This window comes from Haliotis asinina, chromosome 13 (genome assembly GCF_037392515.1).
Source record: "Haliotis asinina isolate JCU_RB_2024 chromosome 13, JCU_Hal_asi_v2, whole genome shotgun sequence".
Classification (NCBI taxonomy): domain Eukaryota; kingdom Metazoa; phylum Mollusca; class Gastropoda; order Lepetellida; family Haliotidae; genus Haliotis; species Haliotis asinina.
The window spans coordinates 5,898,593-5,913,731 of record NC_090292.1 but is presented as its reverse complement, the minus strand read 5'-3'; the positions used below and the strand labels follow the sequence as shown (position 1 = coordinate 5,913,731).

General features: G+C 41.2%; 1 protein-coding gene across 1 annotated transcript; it reads right to left on the bottom strand.

Moving 5' to 3' along the window:
• Positions 1–3,041: 3,041 nt before the first annotated feature.
• Positions 3,042–13,142, bottom strand: LOC137260385 (uncharacterized). The gene is made up of 8 exons (XM_067798054.1): positions 13,088–13,142; positions 12,015–12,078; positions 9,506–9,591; positions 8,926–8,966; positions 8,256–8,327; positions 6,858–7,026; positions 5,196–5,354; positions 3,042–3,280 (listed from the first exon to the last, which is right to left on the bottom strand). Exons 1-8 carry the CDS (start codon positions 13,140–13,142, stop codon positions 3,042–3,044), a joined length of 885 nt encoding a protein of 294 aa, XP_067654155.1.
• Between the last annotated feature and the right edge of the window lie 1,997 nt (positions 13,143–15,139).

Sequence of the window (15,139 nt, the reverse complement as noted above, 5' to 3'; positions counted from 1 at the left end):
TCGTCCATCACAAAAACTATTGTAAATAACCACCATGCTATATCAATCATTTTTCATCTGGAAAAAGCCTATAATGCAACACAGAAACAAGATATTTTAAGAGATTTACATGACATGTTATTAGAGGTCATTAGCCTAATTTTTTATCACGTTTTTCAGTAGACAGACAATTGGAAGTTTGTCTTGGATCAGTCATATTTGGCTATTATAATCACGATTTTGTCTGTAACTTTGTTTAGCATACCAATCAATAGTCCCTCAAAAATATTAAAACATGTGGAGTACAGTGTTTTATAGCCAAATCGGATACAATTATCATTAAAACGTCCGCACGTTATCAGAAATGAGTAGGCCACTGTAGCTTTATAACGTCCGTATGCCGGTTGTTAGGTGACGTTGTCACGAGTGTGTATTTTTTGTATATTTTTGTTATTAATTAAGTAATAATTATCATTGGGTCACAACGTTTTGTGTCTTGAATAATAATTATGATGGGTCACATTTCATATAATAGATGACCCGCCTTTTTCCGGAAATTATCCGCTCTTGGTTTTCTATGTGCTTACTTCCAGGAAACTTATTCGAGGGCACTCTACAGTGTTGGCGATGGTCGTATGAGCCCGAACTTTCGGGAAATGACTGTATATATATAAAAAGGCTGGTTGCCGTGTTGCGACGACACGGACACATTCTGGAGTGTATTCATCATCGCCAACAAATCTGTCAACGCCTGAATCTATATTAACCGCTGTCAGACCGATCGCTGTGTTTACATCATGAATAGTTGTTTCTCTCTCGCACTAAGACTTTGGTGAGTTTGCTATATTATATCTTGTGATCCATTGCCTTAGAATTTGTCTCATTTGTATTGAATTTGTAATCAGTATTTTGAAATTGACTTTTGACTTTGTGTACGTTGCTCTCTTTGCTTATTAATTAAACAGAATTTGAACGTTTATGACTTGTCTTTGTTCTGTTTTGCTGGTTCACGGGGGATTTCTTACTTCGTTTGTCACGGCAAATTCTTAACCGTAACAACGTCATACGTAGCTCAGCCGTTGAAGTTCAATCACCTACGGCTCGTTTGAATCATTACAATCAGTCTAGTACTTTCTGAAAAAGGTAGCATTTTAAACTTCTCCTTCCTCATTCTTCAGCACTGTCAAACACCAAGTTACATTGCAATAACACAATATGATAACATCTATCACTTCTTGACTTCCATTTTTATATTTTCCACCAGTAGGGTGATAAAATCTATTAACAGTTGTTCAACTGTTACACTTTTAACTATAGTCATTTACTTCCGTTTTTAGTAAATTACATTCAGGTACTTTTGTTATAGTGACCTAACGGTTTTCTGTGGTATGATGTATTAATACTGGACAGTGTCGCACCTTATGAGTGAGTGAGTGAGTGAGTGAGTGAGTGAGTGAGTGAGTGAGTGAGTGAGTGAGTTTTAAACGTCACATCGGCAGTATCGCAGCCATATCGCGGAACCTTATGATCTGACTCTGACCTTGACATTTCTTCCATGTCTTTAATATTGACAAATAATTCACTCGAGATAATAAAATAGTCTAAAACACTGCAGTTTCAATGTGAAAGAAATATTTAGTTACCAGGTGTGTCGCTAACAGCACGGTCGTTTTCAATATGTACATGAAGCTGCTGACAGACTTCCAGTAAATAACGACCACAGTTATTGAGAACTATATCGCATGTGCTGCAGGAATGCGTAAAATCATCTGAGTTGTACTGAGAATCGCAGGGGAGATAATCGATAGAATCATCTATCAGATAACCAAGTTCGTTAACAGAACTAGCGCTAAAATCCTCACAATGAGTACTGTAACACTACACGTCTTTGGTAAGGTTCCCAGTTTCAACAATCAACGAGGGACTCCAAATGTGATTACTTTGATAGCAACGATGGTTCAATTACATGACTGATATCGCAAGAGATGGTACACGAGTCACTAGTACATGGAGACAATGTACTGGTCCGTCCAGTGAGCCAACCTGGGTGTCTGGTAGGTTCTCGGCGAACCTCAGTTCTGTGTGCCCCGTATTCAGTGGTGCTTCCATACACAGCTGAGTAACGCATCGATCAGTGGTCATCAAAGCTGATGTTGTCATTATGTCCATCAGTGCCGGAGAATGATAGAAACTAGTGTTATGTTGCTTGTTACCGTGATTTATGACGGGATTTAGTTAATCCAACCAAGGTTAACGAATATGGGATTATCATTGACCACCTACTTAACAAGGTCATGCCTGGCTGGTTATTGTCTGTCCCTGTGCATGGTGAGCCATGACGTGTTCGACACATGCAAACCAATTTTCGTCAATGATAAATGTTCACACTTTACAACTTCAGTTATCGACTTCCTATCAAGACTGACACACTGTGCATCGTATATATAGAACCACTGTTGTCTGTCAGAATGCAAGATGTCTAATGTTCAGGTAGATGTTTATTTCATGCTCAATGGCCAAGAAGAAATTACAAGTATACTATGTTTCTTTTTGTACATCTCTAATTTATGTGTGACATGAATCATATATATTTTTGTAACATTTGTAAAATGCAATAAATTGGTACACTGTTGAACTGACTTGAGTTTTGATTTTCTGCTAATGCTCTACTATTTAACACCCTTGTCACACCATTAACTTGTGCTATGTGTAGGAGCAGAAAAGCTACTGCTGCAATGCAGGAACTTAAACAAACAGCCGCGACTATATTACTTACACCTCTCGTATGTCATATATTTTAAATATATTTTAGCGCTTTAGCGCCCTTGAAGACTTTTATTGTAAATAATTTTGCCATATCGGTATATCTCACGAATCTGTAAATATCCGAGTCTGGACCATACAATCCAGTGATCAACGGCATGGGCATCGAAGTACACAATTGGGATACGATGAAATGCGTCATCCAAGTCAGCGAGCCTGGCCATGAGATCACTTAAGTCTTGTGTCGTAGAAACAACAAAACGGTATTGATGAAATGTAGTTTTACTGATGTGAACCTATTAGGCAGACAAATGCGGCCTTTCACAGATGAATGCTTTCTCGCTGGTTCGGAGAGCTTCGTATAAGGTGAACCTCTCTGGAGTCTTGTTGTTTATGGCCAAACGGTAGTCGGTCTCGTTTGAAACATGCTTAGGAAAGCCTGTATACCACTGTATATTGCTGGCAATAGACCCGTCTACCCACTGCCACGTGGTGTTGTAGAAGCCTCCAGCCCAGAACCAGGGTATTTTATCGGCAGCTGAAAAAACACAAAACAAACGGTTGCAAGATTTAATGTAACAATCAAAATACAGTCTTGAAATAGCAATCCTATTTTTACTCACAAATACAAAATTTGATTGTAAAGTGGCCAGATTTGTCAAAGTACAGATAGAATGAGTTGCGATTTATACTACTTCCACCAATATTCCAGCAACATCACCCGACATAGTTACAAGAGTGAGTTCAGTTTTACGCCGCACTCAGCAATAGTCCAGCCATATGTCGCCGGTCTGTAAATATCCGAGTCTGGACCATAGAATCCAGTGATCAACGGCATGGGCATCGAAGTACGCAATTGGGATACGATGAAATGCGTCATCCAAGTCAGCGAGCCTGGCCATGAGGTCCATTTAGTTTTGTGTCGTAGAAACATCAAAACGATCGAGTCTGGACCAGTCAATCCAGTGCCCAGCAGCATGAGTATCGATCTGTGCAACTGGGAACCGATAACATGTGCCAACCAAACCAGACCTCCCGATCCCGTTAGTCGCCTCTTACCACAAGCAGAGTCACCTTTTATGGCAAGCATTGGGTTGCTGAAGGCCCATCCTATCCCGGACCTTTACTATTACAAACAGTAGACATCAAACATTATATATTGTTAGGAATCGAACCCGGAATGAAGAGCGATTGTTTTAACCACTTGGCCATCACACCACAGCGCGTCATTTGCACGGATAGTTTCTGTTTGTGATCTAGGTTGCCTTGAAATATAATTGAATCAGTCACACTGAGGTTCCCCCATGGCAAACGGTTCGTCACCTGCTGTCTCCCGCGTGTTCCGTCCTACTGCGCAACTTAGTGCGATAACCAGTCCAGAAAATTTAGACTAATCCATTTAATTGGATGCATAAATATTAATCAGGATGATTTGATATGTCTAAGCACTTGTATATTGCAACACCAGACTCCTTCTATCCCTTGCAAACACGTCGTACAGCCTGCTCTGTGGTGCAACATGCTCTGTGGTGCAACATGCTCTGTCGTGAAGCGTGCTAGGACAAACAGAAACCAGGAGATCGTGGAAATAGCAAAACGAGGCTCTGCCACTGAAAAAGAACTTGGCGACCTGGTACGGATCTGATATTACATCAATGTTACTGTTCGCTGCAGAACTGCACTGACTAAGCATATATATATAGCACTCTTCTATAATATATAATATAACTGGCGTAACTAGAGAGCCAGATGCATTGTAAATCGTTTCACGACCTCATCAAACAGGGGCAACTCAGATCGACTGAAAAGCTGTCATTGGCTGAAAAGTTTAATGAGGCTCCTGTTTCTGAAAATCTCAGAAGATAGAGTCAGAGAGGTGTCATGTACCAAATATTGTGCTCTGCTTATTATACACTCAGCAGGTAGGGACAATTCTACAACAAACTGTAATTCCATTTGTGATATTCTAGTTGTTTTACTGTCATTCGTTGACAGGTTTTTATAGTAGACATATATTTCATTTCATTATTAAATGTTCTCGTCACGATATGGCTAAGATACAGTCGATGTGACGTTAAATACTAACTCACTCACTCAGCAATCAGACCGATGTGACGTTGACCTTTGACTTCAGCATTCTTGTTTTACATGCTGTGATGGAGTAGGGTTTGGAGCATCACACACATTCTAAAAAAAATAATAAAATAACCAGTGCTGGTGATATAATCCTTTACCTATAACAGTAATGTTAACTGTAAAATAGTGTGGTTACCATGGAAATGGGACAAAATGGCATTTTAAGTGAAATTGCCAGTTTTGGTAAACTAGGGATTTCAAGCTTCCCAACCACACCAAAGACATCTTGTTGTACCTTTAACTGGCCAACACCCTTCAATTTGCTAATGCGCCAGCTGAGGATCACCACTGGTACAACACGCCATGTTTCTACTTACGGGCATGCTTCCGGACGAACTGGTATTCTTCAGGGGTGTTGAAAGACACAAGGTCTGCCGACATCTTCTGACATGCCTTCCTAGCGTCGTGCCACGTTAAGTTTTTCACAGTTAAATGGTAACAGCTCGTTGGAGACTTCACGAAGTTACGGGGACAACCTAAAGAACACAACAAGTCAACGCCGTGCGGTTTAAATTGTCTTCTTGGTAGTGGCGAAGAGGAATCAAGATATATTGTCAGTGCTACAATGCAGAAGCTGTGTGTCGCTGTTGACTCAGAACCTCAGTTTAATGTCAGTTTATGCTCCAGATCATGTTTCTTTTTTGTTGCCGAGTGAGCTGAAGTAGATAGACGTGTATGGCAATGCCAACATACGCCACCGGCACAACTAGCACGTTACACCCCGTCAGAGCAGTGCAAATTCTAGTACCATTTGAGGTGCCGTCCACCTATCATTTGGACAACCCGTCTCAGTGTATGGCAAATATACAACGACCCAGCACACACAGCCACAAATCAGAAGAGCAATCTTCATATGTTTATGCACCTTTCCTGGCCCAGTACGAAATACCAAATTCTGGCAATCCCAACATTTATGGATTACGTCTGTTGAAGTTTCAGAAAGTGTTTGTTTGTTTGTTGTATTGTTGCCATCTACCTTATCGTAACATACTTATGCATGAATACACTATTGAAAATCATGGTACATACTCTAATGCCTGATACGCATATTATAGTCATCAACACCTGCAGAGGTCCACCTGAACGTGTCCGATATTGTACTCACCGACACCCGTAGAGGTCCATGTGGATGTGACCGATATTGTACTCACCAACACCTGTACAGGTCCACGTGAATGTTACCGATATTGTACTCACCGACACCCGTGGAGGTCCATGTGGATGTGACCGATATTGTACTCCCCAACACCTGTTGAGGTCCACGTGGATGTTACCGATATTGTACTCACCAACACCTGTACAGGTCCACCTGAATGTTACCGATATTGTACTCACCAACACCTACTGAGGTCCACGTGAATGTGACCGATATTGAACTCACCGACACCTGTTGAGGTCCACCTGAATGTGACCGATATTGTACTCACCAACACCTGTTGAGGTCCACGTGGATGTTACCGATATTGTACTCACCGACACCTGTACAGGTCCACGTGAATGTTACCGATATTGTGCTCACCAACACCTGTTGAGGTCCGCGTGGATGTGACCGATATTGTACTCACCAACACCTGTACAGGTCCACGTGAATGTTACCGATATTGTACTCGCCATCACCTGTGGAGGTCCACGTGAATGTTACCGATATTGCACTCACCGACACATGTACAGGTCCGCGTGAATGTTACTGATATTGTACTCACCAACACCTGTTGAGGTCCGCGTGGATGTGACCGATATTGTACTCACCGACACCTGTAGACGTCCGCGTGAATGTTACTGGTATTGTACCCACCGACACCTGTAGAGGTCCGCGTGAATGTGGCCGATATTGTACTCACCGACACCTGTAGACGTCCGCGTGAATGTGGCCGATATTGTACTCACCGACACCTGTAGAGGTCCGCGTGAATGTGGCCGATATTGTACTCACCGACACCTGTAGAGGTCCGCGTGAATGTGGCCGATATTGTACTCACCGCCCGCCGTAGAAGTGGGCGCAGTTGTCACAGTTGTGCCACAGACGTCCAGGTTACACAGGGCCTTATTACAACATTTGTAGCACATTTGAGACGGATCTTCAGAGTCCATCCCTCCGACAGACCTCTTGCCGAGCAGATCTTGCGCGCTTTGCAAAATATTACATATCTGTCACAAAGAAAATTAAAAGAGCAATGTAATATGTGTCTGTGCAGTCGTAGCATTTCACTATACTAACTTTGATTCTGGACAAAAATAGCAAAGAAACAAAAAAACAAACAAACAAAAAATACCCTCCAAATCATTCATTTTTGATTCGCTTTCCAAACGCTACAAGTGATGTCTACACTGTAGACATCACATCACTGAACTGTCACAATGCTGTTACATCATCAACGCTATGATGTCATTAAGCTTGATTAGGTCACAATGCTATGACCTCAGTGAGATCACTGTTCAGGTAGCCTAATGGCAGTTTTGTGTTACGATAGGTTTTTCCTGTTACTGATAACTGATGAAGAATGATTGTGGGTGGAAAATAAAATACTTCCTGTCTTCTCATATCAAATAAATCAACACGCACTGATTAAAGTGATCATATCCGAGGCAGGACACGGATATTTTTAACTTTAATCAAATCGAGAGGCTTGTCGATCTCTTTTTCACTTTAATGAGCGAGTGTTGCTCTCTGATATCAGATGACACAAGTATTGGGTGGGACTATCAATGTAACATTGGGAGGAACCAGCTGTTGAGGTGACGGAACAAACTATACGTGGCAAATAGGAGCAGTGACGGCTGGAGTGGGCTGTTGTTCTTATCACTTCATTGTTGGCTGAAGTGATGGGATATTTTTATACTTGGTCTCTGTTGATCCAGGGCTTGTGTTTCTGCGGATTTGAACTGCTTCTGCCACTTTTCGTTTGGATAAGTACTTGAGGTTGTTTTATAATATTTTAACATTATGCCATTTGATGTCGTGATCGAGGGAGTTAATGATGCGTTCTGAGATGAGTGATTGCGGGTCTGATTTGTTGGGACTTACCGTCATGTTTACTAACGGCTTGTCAGATGCATATAAGTGGGCGTGTGAGGATTTTAGATGACATCAGCAACACCACAAATAGTGCTACAGTTACAGAATGCCGGATATCGAGTGTCATGTCACCCTAACCCTAACCAAAAAGGCAGAAGGTGTCCGGAATGCTGTAATGTTGCCGACATGGGCTTCACACATTGTTCCCATGTGGATAATCGAACCCTGAGTTTTATCTTGACGAGGGAACGCTTCGTCTGACCCCGGCACAAGGCAGTGAAGACACTGACCGATGGAGACGACAAGGAGGTATTTAAGTGGCCAAGTGATTAAATGATACACTAGATAGTGATGTATTTACCCCTGCGCTCTCACAGCCGAGGTGGTATCCTATCTTCCCGTTGTGGTCAGTGTACTCCCTGGTGTAACACAGCTGTCAGAAACACATGAGTCATACTGGTACTGTACATATCACAAGGACTAGTTGTTGATATAGATCATAGTGATCGATAATAGTTAATTACATCTACTATCATAAACAAGAAAAAAGAAGGATAAAGAAACGCACAGGCGTTTAGTGTTGTTTTTATAAATCTATTAACTTGTGTTCAAACAATCGTCAACATATGTAACACATTAGCACAAGTAAATAACGCCCAGCGTCTGCATTATATATATTTTTTCTACTTGTTTCTATAGACATTTCTTTCTTTTTTCTTAACTTGTGCAAAACTCTTGTACTAAATTCAATTGGTGGACGAGTTATGCGTGTTTGATAATACAACGATTTCGCAACAGATTTTGGGTTTATGCGTTTCTTTTTCTGAATCTTATATAGCGATTATTAACGTAACTTATCTGAAGGAAATCAACATGTATCGCATTACGAGTTGTGAACATTATGCAGATTAAAGTCCTTCATATGTGTAAAATTAAGCAACATTTCATTAACAATATAATTTATAATAAACGAGCTTCTGATCACCAACAACTGACGGTAGGTCACCATAGTAGGAATCTTTGGGACTTACAGTACCTTTGCTACCTGCATGGACCCAGTTGGATTTAGGAACTGGAGTTTGGAGACAAATACAGCCACGGATAATCACAAATATTGTACGATTGAAATAGTGGTAAGTTTAAATTTAATTTGAATGTATCGGGACTTACCTAACCTCTCTGATCATCTCGTTATGCATTTGCCTCTTGATGACTGAACCGTGAAGATCCGAGTTACAACGCATCGTCATCAACCCGATGAACCCTACTGGTATATAGTCCGCCTCGTACACGTTGGAAACGGAAGTCATGGTATCCCTAATGCGTAGACTATTGCTCATGTTGTGGATCACTGGATTGTCTGGTCCAGACTCGATCATTCACATATGTGGATATAGCTGGAGTACTGCTGAGTGCGGCAATAACAACGAACAAAGAAATAATGACACAGTGAGTTTACTCCGTTTGTTATCAATGTTCCAGCAATATCAGGGCGGGATCACCAGAAAAAGGATTTCACACATTGTATCCATGTGGGGAATCGAACCCGGCCGCTAGCGTGACGGACAATATTCTGTTTATACGTTACGTTCTGACAACAGGAGAACGTACCTCCAATAGAAGGCATTGAAAATCCACCGCTGACTATGAACTTCTTCATTTTATTCCTGACTCTCGGCAGGCTTATCTTTAATTCTCTTGCAAACACACGTCAACAGTCACAGTGGTTCTTTCATAAGACAATATTATCTGTGTGGGAAAGTTACCAGGAATAATGATTGTACATTGCTGTCAATAAAACGAAAAGTGTTGTATTATGGGAGATTTCACTAAGCATCACAACTTATAAGAATGAAGATTTTTATGGATATCAACTTCTTTCACTTCACTTCTTTCACTTCTAGTTGACATTCAAAGAATTGATCACAACTTATATTTTGTAGATGGTGTAGATAATACCAAACCAGATGTACATTTATTTTTTCACTTTCACATTTCATCACAGAAAATGGAAAATCTCCTAGTTTTATCAAATATGTCGTCCAGCACTGAACCATATGTCACTCGCATACGCATATAACAATATAGCTTGACGTCGCTGTGGTAACCAAACCTGACTTCACAGTGTTGTTATGTTTGAACAGAATTGGGCGTCGCACATTGTACCCATCGGCGAAATCGAATCCGGTCTTCGGCGTGAAGCATGAACGCTTGACCCACTTTGCTACTCCAACGCAATTGAAGGAACGCTTGATGATCTACTGATTAGTATCTGAGCGTATGCATGTGAGAGCGGAACGAAGGTATCTTGTTTCGTGTACACTCAGTAACAGTTCCGTTATGAGTCGTCATGAAGATGCATGCTACCATTTCAACCGTGGGCACAGCTCATGTAGACATTTATCATTTGTAATTGATATAACAACGAAATATGATAAATTGTTTGTTTGCCTCTTTATGCCGTAGTCAGCAGTATTCCCGCTCTGTGCAGAATTTGCTGTACTCCTCAGGGGATGTTGAAGTCTTGTAAAATTAATGTCTGCCTAAGAAAGTAAGTCCCGAAATTTTCAAAGGAAAATTTGAACTTACCAGGATCTTGTGCGTAGACTTTTTTTTATCATTATTGTTAAATTTCCCTACACTCGCCAGCAGCTGAAGGGGTGGAGTAAATTCAGCTAGGGTCAGTGCAGGCAGTAAAGGTACTGTAAGTCCCCATGGGCCCTATTAGGGGTTCTACCTTCAGTTGTTGGCGATCTATCCCGTTTTTTATATTGTACTCTTGTCTCCAATGGTATATGAACTAAATTTCTCTCGTCACGATATGGCTACAATACTGCCGATGTGTCGATAAATAGTCAACCAACCCACTCACTCATTCCAGCTCTGAGTCATTTGTACAAACATCGAGTACAGACCATGCAATCCAGTAATCACCATCTTGAGCATCGATTTACGCAAGCACATACCACGACATGGCTCTATCAACAGGTAATCACATGTGTGTTTGAGAAACAAATGTAACCCGGGTCTTCACGGCACATGACAAATAAAATGCACTCTTTTCATCATACCTGACAGGCTTGCCACGAAACAAGCACCAGCCGACTGGAAAATGCACACTAACCAATACAAAGATAAGGGTATAACTTCACGTAACAATGTCATATTCAGTGATGGTCTTACCTCATCTTGTCCGCAGGTAACAAATTGTAGGCAGTCTTCGGGGGATGCCACATCAAAACAGTTATGACACTGCAAATCTGAGAATGAATTACGCATACAGACGTCTCCAATCAGTCAACTGTTTGGACACGCATGGGCTACTGAGACCTATTCTACCCCGGATCCTCACGGGTCGAATTCCTACATCCTTGACTGCAGAGCATAACCGGGGATGTTTTTCAGGGCCATATTTACTTTAGTTTTACGCCCTCAGCAATATTCCAGCGATATGGCCGCGGTCTGTAAATAATCGAGTTTGGACCGAACAAACCAATGATCAACAGCATGAACATCGATCTGCGCAATTGGAAACCGGTGGCATGTGTCAACCAAGTCAGCGAGCCTGACCACCCGATCCTGTTAGTCGCCTCTTACGACAAGCACAGTCTTTTATGGCAAGCATGGGTTGCTGAAGGCCTATTCTAGTCCAGGACCATTACGGGCCTACGGCGTGGGAAAAAGGGATTTGAACGCTGAGTCTATGTGATACATCGAATACAGGTCACAGATGAGAACTCGATCAACAAAGAAATGAATGACTGAGTGAGTTAAGATTTTTGTGTCACATCGATAATATTTCAGCCATTTCGTGACTACAGAGATGTTATATTTTACAATAAACAAAGGTAAATTATATAACCCAGACAGGAAATTAAAGGTATAAAACAACCAATATATCACAGATTTGTATCAGAACGTAGAAATTAACATTATATTTTAACTGTTGATGACAATACACTACAAGAAAATAAGCTGTAGATCGCCAACAATTGCAGCTAGATCACCATTTTAGAGACAATAGGGACTTACAAAACTGTAGCTTCCTGCATGGCTGGACAAATGGATGGATGACGATAAAATAAGCAACAAACAAAACGAGAAACAACATTCCGCGTACCTTTCGATTCTATGGTTGACGCTGCCCCAAGCAGGATCACCAATAACGATATCAGCTGATTCACCTGAATGAGAAGGACAGTCATCAAGATGATAGTCAGTAGCAAAATTGCAGAATGAATAAATGCATCAAATGGAGATGAATGACTTGAAGAAAACTAAACCTTACAAAACCTAAAAGTACGCACTTACCATGATGTTGTCGGCACACCTGTGTCCTCTACCCGTGTTTAGACATAAAAACGGCGTCCTATCAGTTCTTATCTTATCAGGTAGTCATTTGTAGATAGTCACACATACACATATATACTGATGGAAAATATTAACGGAGCTTGAAATGTTCAGGAGTGGTGGTGGGGTAGCCAGGTGGCTAAAGCGTTCGCTCGTCATGCCGAACAACAAGGTTCGATTCCCCACATGGGTACAATGTGTGCAGACAAACGAAGCTGTCAGACAGTCTAAAGTTACCAATCTAACTCGAAAACTATAAACGCATGAAAACTATAAACATCATACCAACTCTGTGAGGCCTTTGTAGAATTTTTGTCCTAAGAATAAAACAGCTTTTTAACAATCTATCATTAAAATATTGAAACAGTTCACAATCTTTTTTGTTCGAGAAACACGTGCATAAGTGCCGAGAAATATAGGTTACCATGCGAGTGTGTTTTGGATGGTTAATATCCTGCGTTGTGAATAAATATTGCAATTAGCGAGCCTTGGCGAGCTAAATACATATCGTTTATTCCCAGTGCAATAACCTATTTATCATACAATGTCAATCTTACTTTAAAATCAAACAAAAATGTGATTTCATTTGCCACAGATCATGAAACTAAACTTACTGAGATGTGCCCGCATATCTGTGACGTCACAAATTTAAATATGTGCGTAGTAATACGTCACAAGCTCGGTGAGCAGTTTTCTACTGATCACTCATTTGACTGCCTTACGTCATGTAGTTCCCAGTCAGCTTTTATATTAAAGAGCGCATTGTTGTAAACAAATATTAACTTAGTTTGAAATCTGACAAAATAGAAACGAATTTTCCCTCATCAAGGCACTCAAGAGTACTGTAACCACGGCCGTCAATCTGGACACGATCGCCGATAGATGGGCGTGACGCCATGTTTGTTTACAGTGTGAAAGCAGTCCCTAAGATTTGCATATGACCTCTCTAATTTGCATCCGTATCCGTATATGACCCCAACGGATACCGAAAACATCTGTTGGCTTTATCCTGTCGAGAACTCTACCCATTGTATGATAAAGTTACTGATTCATTAACCTGTGATATGTCACTTCTATCCTTTCTCGCACACCTGTCTGTCCCTCTCTCGCACACCTGTCTGTCCCTTTCTCTGCACTCCTCCCTCGTAACAAATAGTGACCTGTGTTTCCCACAGTGTGTAGCTACGTTCTGATATCTCCACCGTCTTAATAACTCTAATATCCCTGAAAGCGGCTCAAATCTAAACTCACCCACTTTGTAAATCTGAAAGGTAGTGAGAAAAACATGAATATTTCCATCCCCTACTTTCTTGGCGCAAGTTTCACGTACGTGTTTCCCATCTTCAAACAAAGCCCCAAACTGGATAACAGAGGCAGGACACGTGGTCGTGTTGTTTTTGACACTGCAGCGCCAGTAAGTTCGAGCAGTTGTTGATTTCTGTAACAAAAATATTAGCATCAGTATATGTTATGTTTTCATTAAAATGCATTATTTGTTTTATCATTACATTTACGGAATTACTTATTTACGATTGTAGAAACGTTTTCCGGAAATACTGCAAGCCGCTTGGGTATGGGATGCACTTTCCAAGCAGAGAAGACGTATTTATTATCGAACCATACTGCAGTCCTATTATCAGGACAAACTTTCCATGATTGTTTGTATAGATTATCGTTGTGGGCGGATGGTGAGTGTTTTGTTAATTACTTTCTCGGTGACCCACCTTATCACTTCTACTTCTTGGCTGGTCTGCTTCGTTGAATGTTGATCATACTCACCTAAGTTATTCCTTTATTTCACCAAAATAAAACTAAACAACTCATACTTGCCAAAGATATGGTTTGTATTTCACGAAAGTAAAACTGAAAAGCAACTAGTTGTTGCCTTAAGATTTGTAGCTGTTTCAGCCACAGTGAGATGTCGTTGGTGCCGTTTTCACCAGGTGCTGTTTTGTCCAAATGGTGCCGTTTTCGTCAGGTGCCGTTTTGTCCAAATGGTGCCGCTTTCGGCAGGTGCCGTTTTGTCCAAATGGTGCCGTTTACGCCAGGTGCCGTTTTGTCCAAATGATGCTGTTTTCACCAGGTGACGTTTCAGCTACAATCCAGCTGATTCAGCACTTGATCTGGATATGACACCATGACTCCTACCGACTCCGTTTCTGACGGTATGGGCGTGATTACATGGAATTTTAGTTTCCTCAAACTGTGTCACTCATCAGTTCATGGAAAGATAGGACATGTTTGCCCTAAAATGCTGAAGGTGAATGTGATTCTAGGTCTAGAAAAAATCAGCCACATGTTGTGAGCACGTTGTTCACATAGACCCGCCGTATCGTGACGATAACCAATTTGACATGGATTAGGAAATTCAATACATGCTCTATGGTGAGTGAGTGGGTTAATATTTGCAGTCACATCGGCGAGAATCACACAATTAAACGAGACTTACCTGTAAGGTGAAGTGTGATGGTAATTCCGTGAACCATCTTCCTGACTAGGGGTTTGTGACGAGAGGCGCTTGTGTACTAGTCTGTCTTACGGTAAGAATGTTTGCATCGATCATCTGGACTTGGGTGGGCGGGCACGTAACCCCTAAGTCAGGAAGATAGTTCGTGGAATTATTATCAAACATCACCTTAGTCGCAGCAGATCGCACACTCTGTGGTTTAAAGATGGCAACGTCCACTCAAGCTCTCATTAATGCGAGTTTCACCCATCTGCAAATTGTGTCTTTGCACACTGCCTTGTGTGGCCGTTGAATTCCAACAAACATCTTGGGCTCATTACCCCTAATGGTCCAGTGTAAATATGCACGAACATTCTTCAGGGTAACTAAAAAAACCCAGCTCTCCTACATGGTAACTACGTCTAGATTGTTTCAACAAATTCAACAAA